The sequence below is a fragment of the Neurospora tetraspora genome (assembly GCF_033439725.1).
Source record: "Neurospora tetraspora strain CBS 560.94 chromosome Unknown B0H65scaffold_7, whole genome shotgun sequence".
Taxonomy (NCBI): domain Eukaryota; kingdom Fungi; phylum Ascomycota; class Sordariomycetes; order Sordariales; family Sordariaceae; genus Neurospora; species Neurospora tetraspora.
Window position 1 is genome coordinate 2,660,502 of NW_026944389.1, and position 22,895 is coordinate 2,683,396.

At 53.7% G+C, this 22,895-nt stretch overlaps 7 protein-coding genes across 7 annotated transcripts; 4 read left to right on the top strand and 3 right to left on the bottom strand.

Annotated features, from left to right (window-relative positions):
- Positions 1-237: 237 nt before the first annotated feature.
- B0H65DRAFT_552093 (cytochrome b2, mitochondrial precursor) lies at positions 238-1,820 on the top strand (the record flags this gene model as incomplete). Its single annotated transcript, XM_062829865.1, has 2 exons — positions 238-663; positions 741-1,820. 2 exons carry the CDS (start codon positions 238-240, stop codon positions 1,818-1,820), a joined length of 1,506 nt encoding a protein of 501 aa, XP_062678718.1.
- Positions 1,821-3,220: 1,400 nt separating this feature from the next.
- B0H65DRAFT_445556 (P-loop containing nucleoside triphosphate hydrolase protein) lies at positions 3,221-5,997 on the top strand (the record flags this gene model as incomplete). The annotated part of the gene is made up of 5 exons (XM_062825753.1): positions 3,221-3,262; positions 3,721-3,868; positions 4,295-4,462; positions 4,653-5,755; positions 5,974-5,997. The coding sequence occupies 5 exons, from the start codon at positions 3,221-3,223 to the stop codon at positions 5,995-5,997; spliced, it is 1,485 nt and encodes a 494-aa protein (XP_062678719.1).
- On the top strand, positions 5,911-6,801 carry B0H65DRAFT_476225 (uncharacterized protein). The gene has a single exon (XM_062827351.1). It carries the CDS (start codon positions 6,062-6,064, stop codon positions 6,695-6,697), a length of 636 nt encoding a protein of 211 aa, XP_062678720.1. The 5' UTR covers positions 5,911-6,061; the 3' UTR covers positions 6,698-6,801.
- Positions 6,802-6,831: 30 nt separating this feature from the next.
- Positions 6,832-11,556, bottom strand: B0H65DRAFT_298019 (uncharacterized protein). Its single transcript, XM_062823114.1, has 2 exons — positions 8,842-11,556; positions 6,832-8,789 (listed from the first exon to the last, which is right to left on the bottom strand). The coding sequence occupies exons 1-2, from the start codon at positions 11,464-11,466 to the stop codon at positions 7,125-7,127; spliced, it is 4,290 nt and encodes a 1,429-aa protein (XP_062678721.1). The 5' UTR covers positions 11,467-11,556; the 3' UTR covers positions 6,832-7,124.
- Positions 11,557-12,285: 729 nt separating this feature from the next.
- B0H65DRAFT_298010 (uncharacterized protein) lies at positions 12,286-13,656 on the bottom strand. Its single transcript, XM_062823113.1, has 2 exons — positions 13,399-13,656; positions 12,286-13,345 (listed from the first exon to the last, which is right to left on the bottom strand). The coding sequence occupies exons 1-2, from the start codon at positions 13,532-13,534 to the stop codon at positions 12,585-12,587; spliced, it is 897 nt and encodes a 298-aa protein (XP_062678722.1). The 5' UTR covers positions 13,535-13,656; the 3' UTR covers positions 12,286-12,584.
- Positions 13,657-13,848: 192 nt separating this feature from the next.
- B0H65DRAFT_476229 (TAP42-like protein) lies at positions 13,849-15,597 on the top strand. The gene has a single exon (XM_062827352.1). The coding sequence runs from the start codon at positions 14,195-14,197 to the stop codon at positions 15,407-15,409; it is 1,215 nt and encodes a 404-aa protein (XP_062678723.1). The 5' UTR covers positions 13,849-14,194; the 3' UTR covers positions 15,410-15,597.
- Positions 15,598-15,601: 4 nt separating this feature from the next.
- On the bottom strand, positions 15,602-22,061 carry B0H65DRAFT_531506 (activating signal cointegrator 1 complex subunit 3; the record flags this gene model as incomplete). The annotated part of the gene is made up of 2 exons (XM_062828943.1): positions 20,856-22,061; positions 15,602-20,785 (listed from the first exon to the last, which is right to left on the bottom strand). The coding sequence occupies exons 1-2, from the start codon at positions 21,870-21,872 to the stop codon at positions 15,602-15,604; spliced, it is 6,201 nt and encodes a 2,066-aa protein (XP_062678724.1). The 5' UTR covers positions 21,873-22,061.
- Between the last annotated feature and the right edge of the window lie 834 nt (positions 22,062-22,895).

Genomic DNA, 22,895 nt, shown 5'->3' on the forward strand with positions numbered 1-22,895 from the left:
TGTCTTCTCTCATCCTCATTATCACTGCTTGTCTGTCTTCGGCTTCACTGCCAAGCTTTTTCTCGTCTGACGTAGTTCGTTGTCGCCGCCCCGGAAATCGTCTAGCGGAAATAACAGGCACACCGCCAACACCACCACCCCATCTTTCTCTCCTCCGGTTTATGCGCCGAGAACCGAACATTATATACAGCAAACCCGGAACAACAGGACGAAAACCACCACACATCACTAGTCAAAATGGCCCCCCAAACACCACTGACCGGCGTTGAGGTCGCCAAGCACAACACCCAGGATGACTGCTGGGTCATTGTCCACGGCAAGGCCTACGATATTACAGAGTTCCTCCCCGAGCACCCCGGTGGCATGAAGATTATCCTCAAGTATGCCGGCAAGGACGCTACCGAGGAGTTCGATCCCATCCATCCCCCAGACACTCTCGACAAGTACCTGGCCAAGGACAAGCACCTGGGCCCCGTCGACATGTCCACCGTCGTGACCGAGAAGGCCGAGGTCGATCCTGAGGAGCAGGCGCGCTTGAAGCGCATTGAGGAGATGCCCCTGCTCGAGCAGTGCTACAACCTGGTTGACTTCGAGGCTGTGGCCAAGAGAGTTATGAAGAAGACCGCCTGGGCTTACTACTCTAGCGCGGCTGATGATGAAATTGTAAGGCTATCTTTTGTTTCCAGCCCTTCTTTGGATTATTTGTGGCTAGACCTATTTGCTAACCTCATGTGCTCCAGACTATGCGCGAAAACCACGCTGCCTTCCACCGTATTTGGTTCCGCCCCAAGGTCCTGGTTGATGTTGAGAACGTCGACTTCAGCACCACGATGCTCGGAACCAAGGTTGATATTCCCTTCTACGTCACCGCCACTGCCCTCGGCAAGCTTGGCCACGTTGAGGGTGAGGTTCTGCTCACGCGCGCCGCCAAGAAGCACAACGTCGTCCAGATGATCCCCACTCTCGCCTCTTGCGCCTTTGACGAGATCATGGACGCCGCCGAGGGCGACCAGATCCAGTGGCTGCAGCTCTACGTCAACAAGGACCGCGCCATCACCGAACGCATCGTCAAGCACGCCGAGAAGCGCGGCTGCAAGGGCCTCTTCATCACCGTCGATGCGCCCCAGCTCGGTCGTCGTGAGAAGGACATGCGCGTCAAGTTCACCGACGACGGCAGTAACGTCCAGAAGGGCACCGAGACCAACCGCAACCAGGGTGCGGCCCGCGCCATCAGCACCTTCATCGACCCCGCCCTCAGCTGGAAAGACATCCCCTGGTTCCAGAGCATCACCAAGATGCCCATCATCCTCAAGGGCGTCCAGCGCGTCGAGGACGTGATCAAGGCCATCGAGGCCGGCGTGCAGGGTGTCGTCCTGTCCAACCACGGCGGTCGCCAGCTCGAATTCGCCCGCTCGGCCATCGAGGTCCTCGCCGAGACCATGCCGGTGCTGCGCGAGCTCGGCCTGGAGAACAAGATCGAGATCTACATTGACGGCGGCATCCGTCGCGCCACCGACATCCTCAAGGCCCTCTGCCTCGGCGCCAAGGGCGTCGGTATCGGCCGCCCCTTCCTGTTCGCCATGTCGGCGTACGGATTCGACGGCGTCGACCGCGCCATGCAGCTGCTCAAGGACGAGATGGAGATGAACATGCGTCTGATCGGCGCGACCAAGATCGAGGACCTCAACCCCGGTTTGCTGGATCTTAGGAGTCTGTTCAACCACGGCGCGCCGCCGACGGATACGCTGTCGAACATCTCGTATGATGCTTTGATTAGCCCGGAGCAGAGGGTCAAGTTTGCGGAGAAGTCCAAGATTTAAAGGGGGTTTGATTTTTGGTTATGAGTTTAGGATTGATGACTTGATGGATATATCCTTTTCTTATTTATTTTTTCTGAATAAAAGGGGGTTAGCGGCGGTACATACCTGCTAGAGCTAGATTTTGTTGGATATCATGATAGCGACACATAACGACGAAGAAGAAGAAGCCTGTTTTGGTCTTCTTATTAAGAGTTGCCATCCATTCTCACTTGCGCTTTTTTTCCCGTGCCAACCTACATATCCAATGGATTTCAGCTTGATTACCAAGATTTGTCCAAGCTGAGCCTGCCAGGCAAAAAGTTTCAGGAATATCCCGAATCGTCGATCTACCGCCTCCCCACCTCGGCTGCTACGAACCTCGTGTTGGGTATGCCCGTCTATGTATCTCTTGTGTGTGGTCGTGTGCGTGCTCACATGAACGCCTCTCTGTCTGTCCGACGGGCACCCGATGGAATGGTGCAATCAGGAAAACCTGGGAAAGAGATGGCCGCCATGATCGGTCATGATGCACCCCTGCATTGGCTCTGTAATGGAAACCGGTTGTGTGGTTTGTACCATGGTACGTACTACTATCAAACTCTCGATGTCTGATGGGTAAGATAAGTATTATATACCTCAAGTCTCTTCAAGTATCCGAGGCGATGGAGAGTGCAAGGAGGGGCCTAAGAGGGAGGGGCAATTCATAACAAATCCGGATCTCGATTGTGACTTGAATCTTGCATTGCAAGCGCGTGGTTTTGCCGCTGTGATACCTGGGGATAAGAACATGCATGTAAGCTGACACAGATACAAGTCGGGAGCGTGATTTCCTGAGAAGTTAGAGTCGTTTATATGCTTGACAGAATTTTTAATGACAACATTATCCTTATTTTGTGAAAAGGATGAATGGAAATGTTTTGGATTGACTTCTGAATCGTTGGAGGTTGTGCAAGCAAACCAAGGTAACCTTGAGTTTTTGACGATAGATACCCTCGTGTAAGTCAGATCCAAGCAGGCAGGTCGCCAACGCCCTACCGCTTTTTTCTCACTCGATGTGGTTTCACTCAACTAGGTATAGTGCCGGGTATATCTGGGCTTTCGACCAATCTGCTGGTCAGTTGATGCGGGTCGCAAGGTTTCTTGGGAACGATCCAGTAACAGGATTGGTTTGAGTAAAACCATATCGAACGAGAAAAAGCGGTAGTGGTAGGCCAAGTTCTTTTAAGCCTAGCTCGGTTATACCCGCCAATAACTGGGACTCGGGATATCTAGTCCGGTATAAGTAGAGCTGTCATCCACATCAACATCCCTCCCGTCATGACGTATTCGGTGTCAAAAAACATGACCATTTCGAGTCACCAGACAACTTTTCGAGCTCTTAAGAAGCAAAACAATCATGTCAACCCGCCGCACTGCATGATATGTACACTTACATGATGGGCGGCACCGCCGTGGGGCACAATGTAAGTGGAAATCCTTGCATGTCTGTAATATCCCGTCATTACATCCCCAATGTGTATGCACAATCCATCCCGTGGCCTGGGGACTGCAGGACTGCCTCTTGGCTGCCTGCCGCTGCGCCACTGTACCACGTAGAGGTGTACCATATATTACTGAGACGAAGCATGTGCATTGCCCTGGGAGCCCTGCAGAGTCCCCTACTGGACGGCAGCGGGACGGGTGACAGTTACATACATTACATGGTACTGGTACTGGTACCGATATCGTAAATGTGCCCTCTTCCCGTTTTTGTTTCTTTCTGCATTTCCGTCGCCCCTCTTCGTTGTTCGTTGTCGCGTTGCACGTGTTCTCTGAAACAGAAACCCACCGTATCATCGAGAAGAAGAACAAGGCTGGCGCAAGTTGGTTAGGCGCGAGGAGGTGTGTGAGGGATTTGGCCACCTACGACTAGAAATGAAAGCGCAAGAGCAAAGAAGAAGAAGAAGAAGAAGAAGAAGAAGAAGAAGCTGAGACTGTTGAGAGGACTGGGCTCGACCCTCTGCCCGGTTTCATCTTCCAACAAGCAACACAGGTCGTCATCCAGTGTCTTACCTCTACCTCTGGTCCATGTAATTTACATGTAGGCCGAACGAACCTAAACGACTCTTGTCATTGCCCTTGTCATTGCCTACCCTGTTCCATCAACCAACTGCCTTTCTTGGTTTCAAACAACCTACTTTCCCCCACCTTCCCCGTCCGTCATCGAGACTCTCCAACTTTCCTCCAACTACCCATCATTATTACTCTGCGGCATCGAGGGGAGAAAAAGAAGGGGAAGAGAAGAAAGACATTGACAGATTATAAGACATCCATAATACCTACATACCGAGAACGAAACAAGGACAAGCAAACAGGCCAAACGACAAAATCGACAAGACAATCCATAATACTTCACCTACCGCGAGAACGGACAGAAACAACAAAAACAAAAATAACAACCACGACAACAATCCCACCTACGACGACAATGTCGTCCTCTCTCGAGGCAAAAATAGTCGTCCTCGGCTCCCAGGGCGTCGGCAAAACATCCCTGGTGACGCGCTTCTGCAAGGGTGCCTTCAACCCGGCCCAGATCACCTCGACCGTTGGCGCCAGCATGATGACCAAGCGCATTATCGACACCGATACCGATACCGTGGTGCGCTTGCAGATATGGGATACTGGTATGTTATGGTGGTGATTTACTTGTTTACATTTATACATATGTCCCGATCCCTCTCTCCATCCATGCCCATGTCCTCCTCCTTCAACTTGCCCCACTCATTCACTATGTAGTATCCATCCCCATCACTCCCCATACAGGAAACAGCAACAATAACAAGAGGCTAACTTGAACATAACACCAAAAAACAGCCGGCCAAGAACGATTCCGCTCCATCTCCCGCCTCTACTACCGCGGCGCCAACGCCTGCATCCTCTGCTACTCCATCACCGACGCCGCCTCCTTCGCCGAGATGGGCATGTGGCTGACAGAACTACGGCGCAACCTGCCTCAGGACATAGTCCTGCACGTCGTCGGCACCAAGGCCGACATCGTCGCCCGCGACCCTTCCAAACGCGAAGTGCCCTTTGAGCGCTGCATCGCCTACGTAGCCGAGAACCTGAACCCGGGCGTGGGGTCGACACCGCCACCTACTGCTACGCCTTTGGGAATGCCGGGGATTCCGGGGATCCCAGGGGTAATGAATTTAAGTAGTGGTGGTTTGGGAGGGTGGGCAGGGACAGGGACAGGAGCGACGACGACGACGACAGCTACTGGAACTACAGCGTCAGCAACAACAACAACAACAACAACAACAACAACAACAACAGAAAGACCAGAAGGAAGATCTGGAGGAGGGATAACAGGTCTAGGAGGACTAGGCGGTATCAGACTAAGAGGAGGAGAAGCAAACAATGCCGCCCAACGAGAAACCCACCATCAGAACGTCGGTGAAGGAAGCAACAACACCACAACAACAATAACCGGCGGAGGAGGACCAAGACACCCGCGTCTACGCAACCACCCCCATGGCCATGGCCATGGCTTCCAAAGCACCACCGAACCCCGCTCCCCCTCCAGCAAACGCTCCTCGGGCTTCTGGGGCCAAGAAGTCGGCTGGGACGCCTGCCACGAGATCTCGGCTGAATCAGGCGAAGGGGTAGAAGAAGTCTTTCGCGTGGTTACACGCAAGCTGGTGGAACAAAACCGCAAGATGCAGCAAGCTTTGTTGGCCGCCGCCGCTTCCACCCCAGGTGTCTTCACTCCTGGCGGGTTCTTTGGGCCGGGGACTGGTGGGTATTATCCTGATGGTACAGGAACAGGAGGAGGAGGAGGGGGAGGAGGGCCGGGTGGCGGAGGACCGGGTGGTGCTGGTTATGGAGGTCCTGGAGGAGGTGGTGGTGCCGGCGGTGGTGGTGCTGTTGGGAATGGAGTGTCGGGGTACTTTGATTTGAACCCGCGAGCGACGTTTCGGGTGGGGAGGGATCGGAGGAGTTGGTTATTTTCGCCGGGGCTTTTGACGCCGGGGATAATGTTGCCTGGAGGAGGAGGGGATGGGGGTGGCGTCGGCGGTAGTGGTGATGGTGGTGGTGGGGTGAATGTGGGAGGGGAGCAAGGTGGTGAGGATGGGAGGAGAGGTGGTGGGAAGGGGAAGTGTTGCTGAGGGCTGATTCTCCTTTTCATGCATTAAAGGGAGGTCGGGAGGTCGGTGCTTGATTTCTGTTCTGTTCTGTGTTAACCGAAAGAAAGAGGAGGGAAAGCGGGAAGAAGATGATGATGGATGGAGGCATGCATGTCTATCATGATGATACCCATGATTTTACGGAACGGAACGGTCTTTTCTTTCTTTTTTCGCGTTATGCTTTACTTCACTTGCATTGTTTCAATGGCTGGCTGGTTGGTACCTGGTTCATATTGGCTTTGGTTTGGCTTGGTTTGTGAGAGCATTGCAATAACGGAAGGGGAAGGGAAAAAGGGGCATTTTTACCTGGGTTTCGTCTGTTTGAGTTTTGCGCTTGTTGATCGGGTTTGGACCATGGTTTGGCATTTTTGTCTTTTCGCCTGGTTTTGTCTGTCTGTCTCCCCTGCATTGTGTTTTATTTCGTTTCCTCCTCTCTACCTGCTAATGGTTGTTGTGTGTGTGTTCACTTTGCCTTCTTCCTTGTTTTATTATTATTATTGTTATTGCTCCTGCTGGAACAGGGATGTCGACACTTCATGGAACTTTCCTACTATTCCTGCCTCACTCTTCCTTTATCGTTTTCTTCTTGTTTCTATTACTAGTGGCATTGGTGGCATTGGGTTGGTAAAGGCATGGAAACACGCATGGATACAGTTTACGCATGGGCTAGGTAAAAAGAGGTTTACAGTCAGTCAAATCATATCATTCATGGGTCGAATAGGCGTGTTTGCTTGAAGGAAACAATAACATTGCTGGTTTCATTGTTGCTGGAAATGATGCTCCATCCCTTACCTGATTCAGTTGCACTTTTCCCTGTTGAGGTGTGAAGAGCTGTTACGGTTGAAATTCATATGGTTCGTAAACATCCTCCCGAGTTGGCAAGTCCCGTAAATAAGGCCCTAATAAGCAGCAAGTTATCGATCTAATCCTTGATTTGTCTATCCCTGCTCTCTAACGATCGTCTATGAATTTGGGTAATCCGCCATCGAAGATGTCATGCTCATCTGGAAGAATAATCTGTAGAGGAGCCATAAAATGTAAGGCCAAGCACCTCACTAAATATCCATCAACCAGTTTCCTATCAATGTCGCTGAGTCTAACATACCCATAAGAGCATGTACCGTCGTCGCTAAGCACCTTTCCGTGCCGAAATAATGAACCATTAAAACGCCGTCCCATGCACCTCCCCATCCGCCACATCCGCCGGCACTCCACCATCAACCTCCATCGGCACCCCTTTACAATCACACCCCAATCTCTCCCTGAACTCCTCCACGCTCATGCCCTCCAAAAGCTTGATAGCCTTCTTCGCCATGGCCGACTTCGCATACCGTCCACTGGCCGCCACCGCATGCGCCACCGTCTTGCCGTGAACAAGTAGCGCCGACACCACCTTGGGCGGGTTAATCTCACTAACCTCACCAGCCACTGCACCACCTCTTCCTCCTCTTCCTTCCGAAAGATCCGTATCCAGCTCCTTGGCCAGACTCCTCCACTCGTTACAACGGAACTTGTGCGCCATCATGTTCGCCACAAAGGTAACGGGATGTTTGTTGGCGAAGGAGTCGTAGAGATGCATATCCTCGAAGAAGGGCAAAACGTGCTTGTTGAAGAATTGCTGAACTACCGAGTAATCGTACTCGCTGTCGACAAAGATGGCGCCGATGTAAGCCTCCACCACATCTGATAAACACTTGGGCAAGCGCGAAGCGTGCGTGATGTGCACCCAGTAATCGCGGCTATACTCGTCTGCGGTTTTTCCTGCGTTGATAGCCTCCTGCTTGGCTGCCTCGAGTGCTTCTTCTATCTCGGTCACGTACTCGGCGATGTCCTTGGGGATGGAGGGCGACATGGTGGCGATGCACTTGTTGAACCCTAAGTGGTAGGAGAGGCAGCACAGGAACTGGTTGGACACCATGGCCATCTTGTGCTCCGTCAGCCATTGCGGGTCGGCGGCGGGAAACTTGCGGAAGAGGTAGTCGACGGCGACCATGTCGAAGAGCGCGTCGCCGAGAAATTCGAGGCGCTGATAGGAGGGGAGGCGTTCGTAGAGGGAGGGGTAGGTTGGGTGCTGGAAGGCTGCGCGCAGTAGACGCGGGTGCTTGAATTTGTAGCCCATGCGCTCTGAGAACTTTTTGGCCATGTCGCGCTGAGTACTGTTGGCTGGTTCCGTCTGCCAGTTGGGCTTTTGATATACGGCGTAGTAGTCGCCGTAGCTGGTCATGCGGTGCCTCTTGTCTTTGACCATGGCGGTTACGGCCTTGATCGCCATGTCGAAGCTTCCCTTCTCTTGGCCGGTAAGGTAGGCGGCGCCGATGAGGGCCTCGCAAACATCGGCAATGGACTTGTCGGCCAGGACATGCCGCTTACGCGCGGCCTTGCTCTTGCCCTTCTTCAGAACTAGGCCCTCGGGATACCACTGTCTCCGGTTAAAGGACATGGAGCGGATATACTCCTCGAGTCCTACCTCTAGGGCGTTATTGAATAAGTTCTTGTTGCAGATAAGAAGCATACGCTCGACGTGATACTCGAATTCGCCCTTGTCGGGGATCAATGTATAGATGGCCATAGTTGTTGCCATCTTCAAAAAGGAGTCACCGAGGAACTCGAGTCTCTCGTAGTTGTCACCCATTCCGGTCTGGAAGTTTTCCTTCTCGGCATCATGCTCATCCGAGTTATCGCTGTCCTTGGTGAAGGCTTCAAGAGCCAGGTCCGGACGCAGGTCTAGACCCAGAAGCTTGCAGGCGTCCAACGCAACTAGATTGGACTCTACCCGGTGTATGATTGATGGGAAGCAGAAAAGCATTGCCGTTACATCTGCCGGCAACTATATATGACATATTAGAATCATTCTTTTCTTCGAAGGTGGACACACTTACAGGTGAGATCCTCATGGGTTCAAGAACTAGGAAGCACTGCTGCGGTTCCAAATCCTCATCTCGGATGGCATCGTCCAGAAAGTCTCGACGGGTGGAAATAAGCCCAGCCTCCACGACAGGCTGATCCGCTTGGAATACCATAAAACCACGCGACTTTGACCACAGGCTATTGCTGTAGTTCAGAATGTCATGTGTGGTGCCTAAGCCTTTCCAAGCTCTGTGACTCGGTGCAACAATGCCATCTGGCACGGGATCCGTGGGTTTCATGTCATGGCGACGGTGACGAGTAAAGAACTTCCGTGCTCCGTCGTATGGGTCAACGATAAACTTGTCTTGGAAAAAGTCATCTGGCTCAAGAAAAGTGTATGGCACCTTCTCGTTCTCACTGACGTATGCTAGCGTCTTTCGGTCAATGAGATCGGCTGGGCTCTTGGCCAAGCGGAAGTCAAACCCGTGACCTCCGTCCATCGGCGAGAGAAAGTACGGAAGGTCGACTGCTGTAGCCTCGTATTCCTTGCTGAAAACATCCATAAAAGCTTTCAGAGTGAAACGAGTAAGTTCCTCCACCAACGTATCTTCAGCCTGGACAGAACCTGGGATAGGCACGCAGCGGACTTTGGAAAAGCGCTTGGTGCCGAAAAAGAGCGGAAAAGACGCCACTTCTGGGAGAGCGCTTCTACTCAGCAGGAGAAGCGGACGAGAGCTACGCCCAAGGGCATCTGGGTTTTCCAGAACAAACGCAGTGGCATAAAGCTGGGTGACCTCGCCCCGGATCGACCATAATTCGGGCTTCAGACGCATGGCGTACTCCCTCTTCTTCTTTGAGCTGACAGCAAGGCGAGCATTTCGCATTTCTGGAAGCTGCTTGGTAAACACAGACTGGAGGTGGTTATCCAAATGTCTAGCCTTGATTAAAGCAAGACAGAGCTCGAATGCAGCTGCACATTTGGCCGCCCCCTTGCTTGTATGTATTTTGCCAACCGCATTCTTGATAGGTGATGCGTCGGGCATTACAACTTCGCACTGAAAGCCGCCAGGAACAGTGGTGATGTAGTATTCCGGATTCAAGCTCGTCTCCGGTGGGTGTGGTAGGGTGGCGGTGAAATTGGCGAGACAGACGAGGCTTTGCATATAGCTGAGTTTCGCACCAGTATCTGGGACAGTGTACTGCCTCTTGCCCTTTTCCTTCCGGAGGAGATAGTCCAGGTTCATGTGGTTGCCAGTTAGCTTCCTGTCTTCGGGTAGAGCCTCGCAGAACTTGCGCAAGACATCTTCAGCCCCTTTAGCTTGCAATATCTTGCTGTGGTGCTCGTAATTCCCTTTCTCGATCATCTGGATGTAGCGAGAATCTGGACGGCGAGCTCGACCACGCGACTGGATACACTGGATCAGAGTATCATAAAGGTCGAATCTGATGACGATATTGCAATCCGGAATATCGAGACCTTCCTCGGCAACGGAAGTTGCAAATAGGCAGTTTATCTCACCAAGCTTGAACTTTCGAATTATTCTGTTCTGTTGCTGGAAGTTGACCTTGGCGTTGACATAGCTTGAGCCAGTTGTCCCACCCCCAACCAGGACTTCTGCTGCAATGCTGGGTATGTGAGACTTTATCTCGGGCTGCTGAAGCAAATCCGCCAATAGCATGGCCGTGTTCCGTTGTCGGACAAAGACGATGCATCTTTGGGTGCCCACACCCCTCTCGAACTGGTCACGCAAGATTCTAACAAGCATGATAACCTTGGACGATAACATCGTCGGATCGAGAGCAGCGGGTGAAAATGTATGCGCGTTGACCAACTCATGTGCTTCACGGACGTGCTTGACGTGCCTTTCGGTGATTTCGTCGAGGGCCGAGACTTTCATGAGATCTCTCTCAGTGCGTGATTCCAACTTGACTATATCCTCTTGTTTGAAGAAAAGTTGCCAATATCGGTCAGCACACCATGCTCCCAACTTGGATGCCTCCGAGGTAGTAAAGTTGAGCGGCTTCTTGAACAGCTCTTGTCCCCCAACAAGTTTGCGTAGTTGCTTGTTGAGGACTGTCTCCGAGTTCGGTCGACCACGGGCGTATTCAACGATCAACTCGGTCTTGGGTTTGCAAATAGTATGCTGAAGGGCGGCCGGGTCGGCGGCTGTGGCTATTTGACTGTGAAGTAAGACCTCCAATTGTTGCGCAGCCCGTCTTGGGTCGGTTTTGGCATCGACCGGAGAGGCCGTCAAGCCAAGGATCCTGGGTTTTCTCTCGAGCTTCTCATCGATGTAAAAGTTCTTGATGATGCGAGCATAGGGATGATCCTTTTTGGTGTGATGGGCTTCGTCGAAGATCAAGAGGCTGATCTGGTCCATTCTAATCCAGGAATGATGGAGCGCTGTGTTGAGAATCTCAGCTGTACAGACGACCACTTCGTTTTGCTCCAATGCTTCCTTCCAGAAGGCTTTTGACTCGACACCCTCCACCATCTCACCGCAGAGTTTCTCCATTGGGAAGTCGAGGTTCTTGGTAAGAAAGCTGTGTTGTTGAAACACCAGGGCTACCTTGTCGACCAGAAAGAAAGCAATACGTCTCGGCAGTCCCTTTTCTCGGTCCTCGAGCTCACCATTAATGACCCAGCGTAACAACATGGCGGCAATCAGAGTCTTCCCCGAGCCTACACAGAGTTTGAACAAGTCAGAAAAGGGATTCCCAGTTGGCAGAGCATGACTAACTTACCCGTATCCAAGACGGCAATCGTGTTTTGTAGCTTTGCGCGTTCAAAAAGCTCCACCTGGTATTCTCGTGGTGAAGTGATGATTATTTCGCTATCAAAGCCAATAGCGGGCAACACGTCCACGCCGGTCAACCTTGACGCTTCTATCGCCGCCTTCCTTTGGTCCCTTGCCAAAGTTTCCTGGTGCTCCTCGATCCACGAGTTGAAAGCAGCATTGTCGGCAAGCTTCTTGGCCGAAATCTTCTTGGGCTTGGGTTCCGGATTCACTGTCCATCTTTTGACGCCGTCCTCGCTCTCGACATCAGAGGCGTTCCCTCTGTCGTCGTGTTCGGAGGCCACATCTTCATGAAAGAGATCTATCAAATCTTCATCGCCGCCGATTATCTGGCTAGTCGCCTCCGGTGGGATGAAGGGTAGCGGAGTAGCCACCGCCATGGTGACGGACTGTCGTTCTTTTCCTTCTTGTTGCGTGATGAAAGCTCGGTGACAATTCCGTAAAAGAGCGCGTGGGTCAAGCCGGAAGTGATAGAGTGCTGTCTGGAATGAGAGGTCGAAGTTATTGACCGAAAACGAAGAATAAACAGCTGGAACAGGTCCAAGACGTGGGGGAGATGCAGCAAGTATTGGACCCTCTCCACTTGGGTTCGTCAAGCCTCGATCGAAGCGAGAAATGGTTGAGTGGGAGAAGAAATAGAAATGTGGAAGCGGAGGCCGCGAGAAAACAGGAAGTTATAGAGAATAGAAGGAAACACGCGATGACAGTTTGGACTGTTTGTGAGTGAGTGAATGCCGTGGGGAAGAACGAAGCTGTGAGGTTCAGGCAGGTGCAAAAGCTCGGACCCCGCTTTTATACAAACACTCGGGAAAGACGAGATGAAGCCAGAAAGGTTACACTACTGCCACAAGTCAGATAAAAACGACCCCATTCCCATCGCTTCGACTCATTATAGCTGGTCGAACATGACGCTAGCATCTTGCTGTTGGTGGGGAGTTTGTTCGGCCATCATTTTGTGTCAAAGTTGTTAAGCAAACTTATGGACTCAGCCTCTCCAAAGTCCACTTGTCTTCACCTCCACCATCTTGACGGACGCGGTCGTACACAAACCGATCGTGTAGCCGGTTTTGCCTTCCTTGCCAGAACTCGACCCGTTCAGGAACGATCCTCAAGCCTCCCCAGAACTCCGGGACGGGAATGTTCTCCTCGCCTTCAAAGCGCTGCTCCGACTCCTTGACCCACTTTTCCAGCTGTGTTCGTCCGTCATCGTCGGGGTTCGCAGGGTCGGGAAGGAGGACAGCACTTTGTTTGCTTGACCAGGCGCCAAGACGACTGCCACGAACTCTTGTGTCAAAGTAGGCCTGGCTCTCTTCTGTCGTCAAGCGTTCCGCTCTTCCCTCAACCCGGACCTGCCTCTCCAACGGCTCCCACCAGAACACCAGAGAAGCCCATGGGTTACCGGTGCTGGATCCATCCTCGCTGCCAAACAAGTCCCGCGCCTTCCCACTGGTGCCAAAGTTGCTGTAAATGACAAAACCCTTTGGGTCCAGCTCCTTCAGGTACACCATGCGCGCAGAGACGCGGCCAGAGGGCAACTGCGCAGTTGAAAGCGTGCAGGTTTCGGGGTGAGAAATTCCCGTTTCGGGTTGGGAAGCGTCGGTGAACCATGTGTGGAATTGGGCAATGGGACTTTCGGGGTCAAGATCGGAGCGTCGCAAGCCTCCACGGGTCTCGGCCTTGAGGAACTGAGCAGCTTGGCCGGGGACGGACGGGTCGGCCAGAGTACCGGCGGGGGCAACTGGAGGCCACCGAGTTAGCTCTTGGACCATTCACATTCCAGTTCCTACTTACAGATGAGCTTTGCGCCATCTTGAGCCGGATGGAGCGCCATTGTCTTGGTTGTAAAGGTAGCAATACGGGGGTTCAAACGCTTCGGACAAAGGGTGACGGCAGAGACGGAGAAGAGGCGACGACAAATTGTTCGCATTGGCAAGACAAGTCAAGCTTGAGGTTATAGTGGTACCACTCTACCGTCCGGTCTGTACGTAGACGGAAGAGCCAAAGTGGAAGAATCGAGAACGGAAACGGGCGGCAGAAGAGACCGAGAACATGCCATCAGTCACTGGAAGCCGACACGTGCCGTCATATCGACTCCACACTAACCCTTTTTAGCCAACCATCGAACACTCGAAACGAGGACAATCCCATTGTGGTTACTACCACATTTGCGTTTCAACTTTTATATGTAAAACATAGAGTCTCTTGAGAAAAAATAGACCGTAGAACTTCCTCTGGCGTGACTGCTGGGAGTATAGAACAACATCTAAACATGCTGGTGGGAGACGGGATCATGGTGCTGTCGATCCCGGAGCGAGGATCAGAGCGGGGCAAACGGACAGGGGTATGGTCACTTGCAATTGACATGCCCCGCATTGGTGTCAATTGTTCCCCAACTCCAACCAAACCTCCACTGAAGCTCACAAGTTGTCATCTCCATCCAGCCCACGAAATCTCCAGTTCCCCTCCAACAAACGCAACAGCAACCAGACATCACCACATATAGTTCTTCACTTAGTTGCGCCGACATTCACCCATTCTCTCTGACTAAACCTCTACCTTCCTTCCGAAGTGACCAATAGATCCCACAATGAGCGACCAAGAACCGAGGTCTCTCAAGGCCACCTTCGCCGCCGCCGAGGACAAGCGCCTCTCGCTCGAGAACTCGCCACCCAGTCCCTCCGACTACGCCGACACCCTCTCCGCCGCCATCAAGCTCTACCAATCCTGCCTCTCCCAGATCAGCGCCCTCTCCCTCTTCAGCTCCAACGAAGGACTCGAAGACCTCAACACCAACGACCTCCCCTACCTGCTCGTCAACTACCACCTCGCCGAGCTCATCCAAAAGATCCCCTCGCCCACTCCCGACCCCACAGAACGGAAGCGCCTCCTCGCCCAGGCCCGCGAAGCCTACGAGCGCTACCTCCACCTGCTCGACAGCTACGAAGGGCTCCTGAACCCGACCTACAAGAAGCTTCTCGAGCGTTACACCGACAGCCCGACCGAGTTCAGCGTCGCCGGCTCGTCCGCCTCGGACCCGAACGCCCGTCGCAACGCCAAGATCGCCAACTTCAAGGCCGAGAAGGAGCTGCGCCAGAAACTCGCCTACCTGCGACAACGACCCGCGTATGCCGCCGCCGACCTCGAGCTGGACGATGACGAGTCAACAAATCAGAGAGGAGGAGGAGGAGGAGGAAGCACAGGCGACGAGGAAGTCGTCCGCTCCGTCCACCTCGCCCACCTCGATCTGTGCACACACCTGACCTTCCAAGCGCTTGAAAGCCTCAACCGCGAGCTGGAGGTGCTCAACATGGCTCCGCGCGAGCCTGCCTCGTTACCGTCGGCGCAACTACGAAACAACCAGGCAGGAGACGCGGGCGCGCAAGACGATCTACGGCGACGACAAGGAGGAGGCGCGGATTCGCGTGACTACAGCGACAAGCTCGATATGCCGTTTAGTCGGCTGCAGGGGATACTGGGTGGGAGCGGACCGCTTTTGTCCAAGGAGGGCAGGCCGTTGCGGCCGTTTACGCTGACGGGGACGAGGCAGGAGATTGCCAAGGGGGTGTTTAGGCCGGGCCATAATCTGCCGACTATGTCGATCGATGAGTACTTGGAGGAGGAAAGGAGGCGGGGCGGGATCATTGAGGGAGGCGGAGAGGCGAGTTGGAAGGCGGGAGAGAAGGATCCGAATGATGAGGATGATCATGAGAAGCTGGATGCGGAGACGATGAAGGCGAGGGCGTGGGATGAGTTTGTGGAGGCGAATCCCAAGGGTAGTGGGAATACGTTGAATAGGGGGTGATGGGTCTTGGAATGGATTGCGAACGGGCTGTGGATGAGATATATGGATTATATGATACCAAACAGTTTGATATAGAATTTGAAGTCGAAACATCATAATCGCTGATACATGATTCTCTCTAGCGACCACTGATGATGTCTGACTATGGCACGAGTAGGTACAACGCCACCACTGGCCATACTACCTACCTACTCACTTCGAACTCTCCCCCCACTTCCCCCCCTCCTGCCCCTGCTCTCCCCTCTTCCCGTTGCCACCCATCCCCTTCCCCTTCTTATCCAGATCCTCATCCCCCTCCGGCGCCGGCGGCCCCGGAACTTCCACCCCCTCAACCCTATACTCCATCCCAATATACCCATCACTAACCACCAACACATTCAGCTTCCTGCCCTTCAACACAGGTGGCAGTCTCATAACCGCCCTAGCACTCGGCCTCATGCCCACTTCAATCCCATTCGTCTTCTTCCCATTTCCATTCTGATTCTGATTCTGATTCTGCTGCTCTTGTTGTTGTTGTTGTCTCCTCCCAGGGCTACTCCAACTAACCCTCTTAACAGCAACAACTTCATCCCTCTTCACGTCCGCCACCACAACAAACCACCCCTCCGTCTGCGGCTTCGGGAACTTGGGAGCGTAAATCCTCCCCTCGCGCTCCGTGATGGGGTTCAGCCGTTTCAGGATGACCGTCAGCTCGCCGTGCTTGACGTTTTCGACCGCGACATGAACGTCGGGGATGGCTTGGGCGGCTTTGGCGAAGCGGGTGGCTTGTGCTGGAGCCAAGTGAAGTTCGTCGCGGGCAAGTTTTTGGAGGAGGGGGTATTGGTTTTGGTTTTGGTTGCGGAGGTTGGTGGATTTGCTTAGTTGGGTTAGGGTCATTTCCGATTTGCATCTGTCGGCTTCTCCCTGATCAAAACCAGGGAAGATGGATAGAGGAGGGTCCTCAGGCCAACGAGCTTGTTTCACGCATTGCAGGAGTTTGACGAATTGGAGCATACTGCTCAGGTGCCCTAGCTCCGTCATGACGTCTACGGAGGCTTGGATGATGCGCACCGCCTGGTCCAGGACACTGGTCTGGTCGCCGACGTAATCGGTGATAGGCAGGGGTTCGACGCGGGCCATGTGCGCTTGGAGAAGCAAGAAGGCTTTGACGTGAGGGTCCCACATCGGCAAGCCGTCGAAGGCGCTGGTAGGGAAGGGCAAGGCCTTTGCAAGCTCGGCGTTGATCAAGTCCTCGTTGTGACGGACGGGCAGCTCGTCGTACTCGGAGGCGCGGGACATCCAGGAAAGTGCCTCGAGGAAGGTGGCGGAGGCGCGGGCTTTGCGGACCAGGTGCCGGATGGTCTTGTGCGAGAGGTAGTAGTAGGACATGATTTTGCCCATTGGGGTCGGGTCGACGTCGCCGTTGGGGAAGACTTCAACACAACTTGATTCGGCGAGCTCGGAGAGCGAGTGGTCGACCATTTGGATCATGTAGTCGTTGGCGAGCTGCTGGGCCATGGTGGACGAGTGTTCCTCGGCGGAGATCTCGAGGCCGTAGTAGGATGGGTTTTTGTGCAGACGCCGGAAGAAGAAGGTCCAGGTCAGGTAGTCGAGCGCGTCTTGCTTGGTGACGATGGTCTCGGCTGAGACTTCGGCGCACAAATGGTTGTCGAGGACCGTGTGCAGAGAGGACTCGACGGGGAAGCCGGTGTGTAGGAAGTGCTTGTAGAAATCCTTCTTGGCGTCTTGGGTGAAGATGCGGGCTACGCCCGAGTTGTCGAATTGCGGGCGTCCTGCTCGACCGAGCATTTGGAGCACGTCTGTTAGGTCCATGTCCTTGTAGGCCTCGATCTTGGCGTCGTAGAACTGCGTGCCCTTGACGACGACAAGATGTGCTGGAAGGTTGACACCCCAAGCCAGGGTACTCGTAGCTACGAGGATTTGGATCTTGTTGTTCAAAAAGAGCTCTTCAGCAATCTGCCTGTCAGACTCAACCAAACCGGCGTGATGGAGACCGATGCCGAAGCTGATGGCTTCCTTCAGTGCGTCATCCTTGACGCGTGAAAGATTCAGCTGGAGATCATCCTCATCCATGTGGAGGAACCGTCTAGGGTTATCCTCCATACCACAGAAGTTGATGAGATCTTTGGCCGTCAAGCGGGTTTGCCGACGAGACGGCACGAACACAATGACTGGTTTCTCGGGGCTGTGGTTCAAGATAGCCAAGAACGTAGGCCGATTCATCGACTGCATCAAGGGGCAGAACCCTCTGACCTCAGGGAAGCCATCGATATACAGCTCCAGCGGGACGGGACGCACCGAGTGCCGGAAGTTGAACAGACCCTCCTTAACACCAAGCCAGTTCGCCAGGTCCGTCGCATTGGCGCAAGCCGTCGACATACCCAGCAATCGAACCGAGTTCTTGGTGGACGACGCAATATAATTCATACGGGAGACGATGATCTCAAGAATGGGGCCACGGTCTCCAGCAAGCAAATGGATCTCGTCGATGATGACCAAGCTGACCTTGCGCACGTATCCTCTCGTCTGCCAACTACGCGAGATACCGTCCCACTTCTCAGGAGTGGTGATGATGATATCCGCATCCTGGATCGTGCGCGTGTCAGGCGTGTTGTCACCCGTCAACTCGACCAGCTTCAGCCCGAGGGGGTTGGCGAGACGGGCACCCCAGTCCTTGACACGCTCGCGGACGAGCGCCTTCATGGGCGCAATGTAGACCACCTTGGAGCCGGGCCGCTCGCGGAACGCCCACCACATGGCCAGCTCGGCAGCAACCGTCTTGCCACTGCCCGTCGGCGAGCCCAGAAGGACATTGGCGGGAGTGTGATACAGAGTGTGGAAGACCTGGGTTTGCATCGGGTTGAAGTACTGGAAGCGCTGGGCGTAGAGCTCTTCCAGGGCCGGGTTCTTCAACGCCGAGATGGGGAGAGGTTGCAGGTTCAGCAGATCGGTGTAAACGCTTTCCGTGTCTGGGCGGATAAGGTGCTGAAAGGACACAGCCGTTACCGTCTCAGCGCCCAACCACCGGTCCGAGACCGCTCTCACGTAGATCTGATTTGGCATCGGATCGGAAAGCGGAATGGTAAAGTTGAGTTCATGGTCATCGTGAAGCTTCCTTCTGTTAAGAAGGAAGAACTCGTGATGGTAGATCTCCGACGTCTCCGAGTTCTCTACCCAGATATAGTACGACTCGGAAGTTCCATGCAGATGGTCGTTCCAGCGGAAATCCGGAGTAACGTAGAGCTTGATCCTCAACACATCCCTATTCAGCGGCGCGATCTCAGCCTCGACGCTGAGAGTCGGGAAGTTGTTAAGTAGCCTGGCGATCTTCCCGCCCATACCATGGTTGTTGACCAAGCTGCCGATCTCGGCTGGTTCCATCTCCCTCATTGACTCAATGTTGAGGGCCTCCAGTTCGTCGAGCTTGTTGAGCACTGGCTTGGACAGATCACGGTCAAACTGATGGAAGGGATGCTGAAAAGCCCAGATGCGCTTCTCGATGGACTTGGCCATGGTCAACAGGACCAGACACTGGTGACCCCATCGCCGGTTCAGAGCAATCATGAAGAGCGCTCTGCAGATACGTCCAGCTTGCTGGGCGACATAGTTGAGGTCGTTCGTCAGAGCGAAATCCTGCGGTTGCGCTCTGGAGATGTAGGCTTGCAGCAAGATATTGGTCTTCGTATGCGGCTGATCAATACCGGTGCTGACTTTGTAAGGCACGAATCTCTCGTCATGCTTCATTGCCATCAGTTCATTCGCTTCCTCGTTCCTAGACTGGATGTTGTCGAATTCGCCACTCATGGCAATCATCTTCAGAATATCCTCCTCGGTTGAGGAAGGCCGCATCATGGAGTTGAAGATCTGGATACTAGAGTGCTGGATGTAAAACTGACTGGCAATCCGACCGATATCCTTACTACGGAGCTCTTCGGTCGCCTCGTTGAAGATGATCATCTGGCTCTGCTGCAGTGTCCTGGCAGCCTGGATCGCCAGTTGCCGTCGCCTCTGTACCAGCGAGCGGTCATTGTCGTACTCGGACCAGTCGATACCGTAGGCCATGGGATTCCGTTTCATGCGTACGAAGAGGTACGAATAACTGATCCACTTGACGGCCTCCGGAATCGAGGTGACAGTGCCCAGAGCAATCTCGGCATTCAAGTTATCGACCAGCTTGGCCGAAAACCTGGATTCGATAGGTAGCTGATCCGTAATGGCAGTGAGGTAGTGTGCGAGCTTGTCGTGCGTAGTACAAATCATGCCGATACCAGTGTCCTCGAATTGAGGACGACCGGCACGACCGAAGATCTGCAAGACGTCGAGAATGCCCAAATCAACGAACTTACCATCCTGGGCGCTGTACACCTGGGTGCCCTTGATGACGACGGCGGCAGCGGGCAAGTTGACACCCCAAGCCAGAGTGGCCGTACAGCAGAGGACCTTGATGACACCCTCGGCAAACAACCGCTCCATGAGGTTCCTGTCTGCTCGAGACATGCCGGCATGGTGAATGCCCAAGCCCTTTGGGATGAGTTCCCGGATCTCCCGAGCCTTGGTCTGTTTGACGTCCCTCATGGCAGCCTCGTACTTCTCATGGTAGCTGGGATCAAAGAGGTCGGTGCAAGCCTCATCCGTAGCCTTTTCGAAGAGCATCTTGGCCGTGGCTTGCGTGTCCTTTCTCGAGTGGACGAAGACCATGACTTGGTGGCCACACTCGAGCATGTCCCTGACCTTTTCGAAGGCTACCTGGTCTAGGTTCTCCCTAGACTGCTTGGAGTTCGGTTTGCCCTTGACTCCAATGAAGTGCTGCTCAAGCGGGACTGGTCTAAAGGAGGCGTCAAAGTAGAAGAGACCAGCGTACTTGTTGACGTTCAAGAAGTCCGCCACATCAACGTAATTAGGGAGCGTGGCACTCAATCCAACGATGCGGATGAGAGACTGCGTGCTTTCGACCTGACGCGCCGTTCTCGCCACCAAGGATTCCAGAACAGCACCTCTCTCGTCGTGAAGCATGTGCACCTCATCGATGATAAGCAAGCGGACCTTTTGCACGAGCTCCGTGTCTCCGGTGCCCTTTCTCGTCACAACATCCCACTTCTCAGGGGTCGTGACGATGATTTGGGTTTGTACAATCTCCGACTTGGTAAGATGCATGTCACCCGTGAACTCACGGCAGCGAATGCCCAACCAAGCCAATCGCTTACCGAGCTTTTCCGTGATTTCGGCCGCCAGGGCCTTCATGGGAGCAACGTAGACGATCTTGAAATCCTCAGCGGCAACGGCAAAGTCGGTAGTGACGTGATCCTCGAAGGGACTTGGTGTCAAGTACTGACCGACCGTGTGGAGGATGGTCAACATGGCGGCATCCGTTTTACCCTGAGAACCAGAGATTAGTATGCGAGCCAGCCAGAATGTTCAAGAAACAAGAGAAAACAGAAAGACTTACAGCACCAGTAGGAGCACAAATCAGCATATTCTCACTCGTCTTATACGCCACCGGATACACAAGGCTCTGCATCCTGTTGAGCGTCTTATACCCCCTAAACGTATTCCTGCACAGGCCATCCATATCCACAATCTTGACCAGCTGTCTTCCAGGCCCGAGGGTGCCCGTCTTTCCGGCGGGAATCGTGTACTCCTCGTACTTTTCAAACTCCTTCCTCTCGCTTCCGGGCGGCAGCGCGTACCGCTTTCCCGAATGGCTCAGCGTGTTGCCCGCGCTGTACGCCCGGTACACGTGCGGGTACTCCTCCTCCTTCGACCGCGCGGCGGCCAGCGGAGCGGACTTGTGCTCGTAGTCTCGTTGGCGGAGGGCGGCCTCTCGTTGGGCCTTGCTGAGTAGGCGGAGCCCCCCGTCGCCGCCGCCGTTACTTTCCTGCTGCTGCTGCTGCTGCTGCTTCAACGCCCGTCCCACCGACGACACCAGCTCCTCCCGATGCGAAAGCAGATCGATGACAAAGTCCAGGTCATCAAACCCAATGAGATCCGTCAGCGAAGACTGCAGCTCATCCTCCGACTTGCCAGAACCCAGAATCTCCATGATCTGGTCCTGCAGCGCTCCGGCACCAAGGCCAGCGGCGGACCTGACATCTGCGCATCGCGAGGCGAGCCAGCCGAAGTCGTAGCCACTACCACTACCACTACCACCACCACCGGCAAACCCATCTTCAGCTCCGTCAGCCTCATGGTCATGGTAATAGTCGCCACTATCGGCGAACTCGATGGAGTCCAACTCGTCGTCCGAGATGAAATCCCATATGTCTCTGGGACCGTCTCCATTTCTGGTTGGGGAGTAGGTCGAGTCGATTTCGTCGTCGTCCCAGTCGCTGTTGTTGCTGCTGCTGCTACCGCCGGCTTCGCTGGAGGATGGGGGCAGGCCGGCTACGGCTGCCTTCATGGCTTCGATTTGGGCGCGCCATGCTGCGATGTCAAAACCGCCGTTGAGAGGGGGACCGGCGGCCATTGTGATTTTTGTTGTGTTTTGAGGTCTTGACTTGTAATCGATGAATCTTGTTGGAGGATGTTGAAATGTTTCCTGTCTTGGATATGGGCCAGGCACCGGCAATACTTTTGAACCCCCTCCTTGAAAGAAAATCCTCTCGTTGAATTCACTCACGCCGGATGAGTCTGTCGCCTTGAGGAAGCAGAGGCGATAACGGTGCAGTGGTGAATCAAGATGATTAAGCACTGTCGTGGTAGCTTCCTCGGCACTGTGTGAACAGTCAGACCGACGGAAGGACAAGTTGAGCAACGCACGAACCACATCTAGCTGTTTGTGCTCGTTTCCTGAAAGAGTAAAAGAGCACCTCTGTGGATTCGTGGCTCATGTCAACAATGTTATCGCTCACGTCATACCTCTACGTCTTGATGCTCTTGATACTCTGAACCATGGTTGGCCAGGGTCGTCAGCTCAGTCAGTCAGTGTCTATGTAGGTATTATTTTATGGGCTTCATATCTTCATACTTTAGAAATACAGCTGAAGGAGGCGCGCGCGAACTCACTAGACGAAATCTACAACGAACCAGGAAAAGAACAACGAAGGGAAACAGTCAAGAGAGAAGAAAATGAAATATATTAGGAAGAGCCAAAGATCGCACCCAAACTCCGTGACCAGAATGTTTCGTTTCGCTCTCTGCCCCTCGTCCATGCTGCCGACCAGCTTAACCCATCTTTATCAATCAAGCCGGTCGTAAAACCCACATGTCTCCGTATCGTCGTTCACGTCTTCAACTCCCTAGCCTAGCCATCCTCCCATCAACCGGTTCTACAGCGTAATAATAATAGACCCAACAGCGATAAGCGAAAAATGAGCACGCATCGCATCTTCCGCGCCGCTCCTCCCTCCTGCTACCGAGAGACAAAGAAGGGGATTGCAATGAGCCCTCCAGAATAACTAAAGCCGTCTTTTCCTCTTGGACTTTAGCTTCATTACAACCATAGTAAAGTCTTGAGACCGAAGAAACCCTCTTTCTCCCCTACACCGCC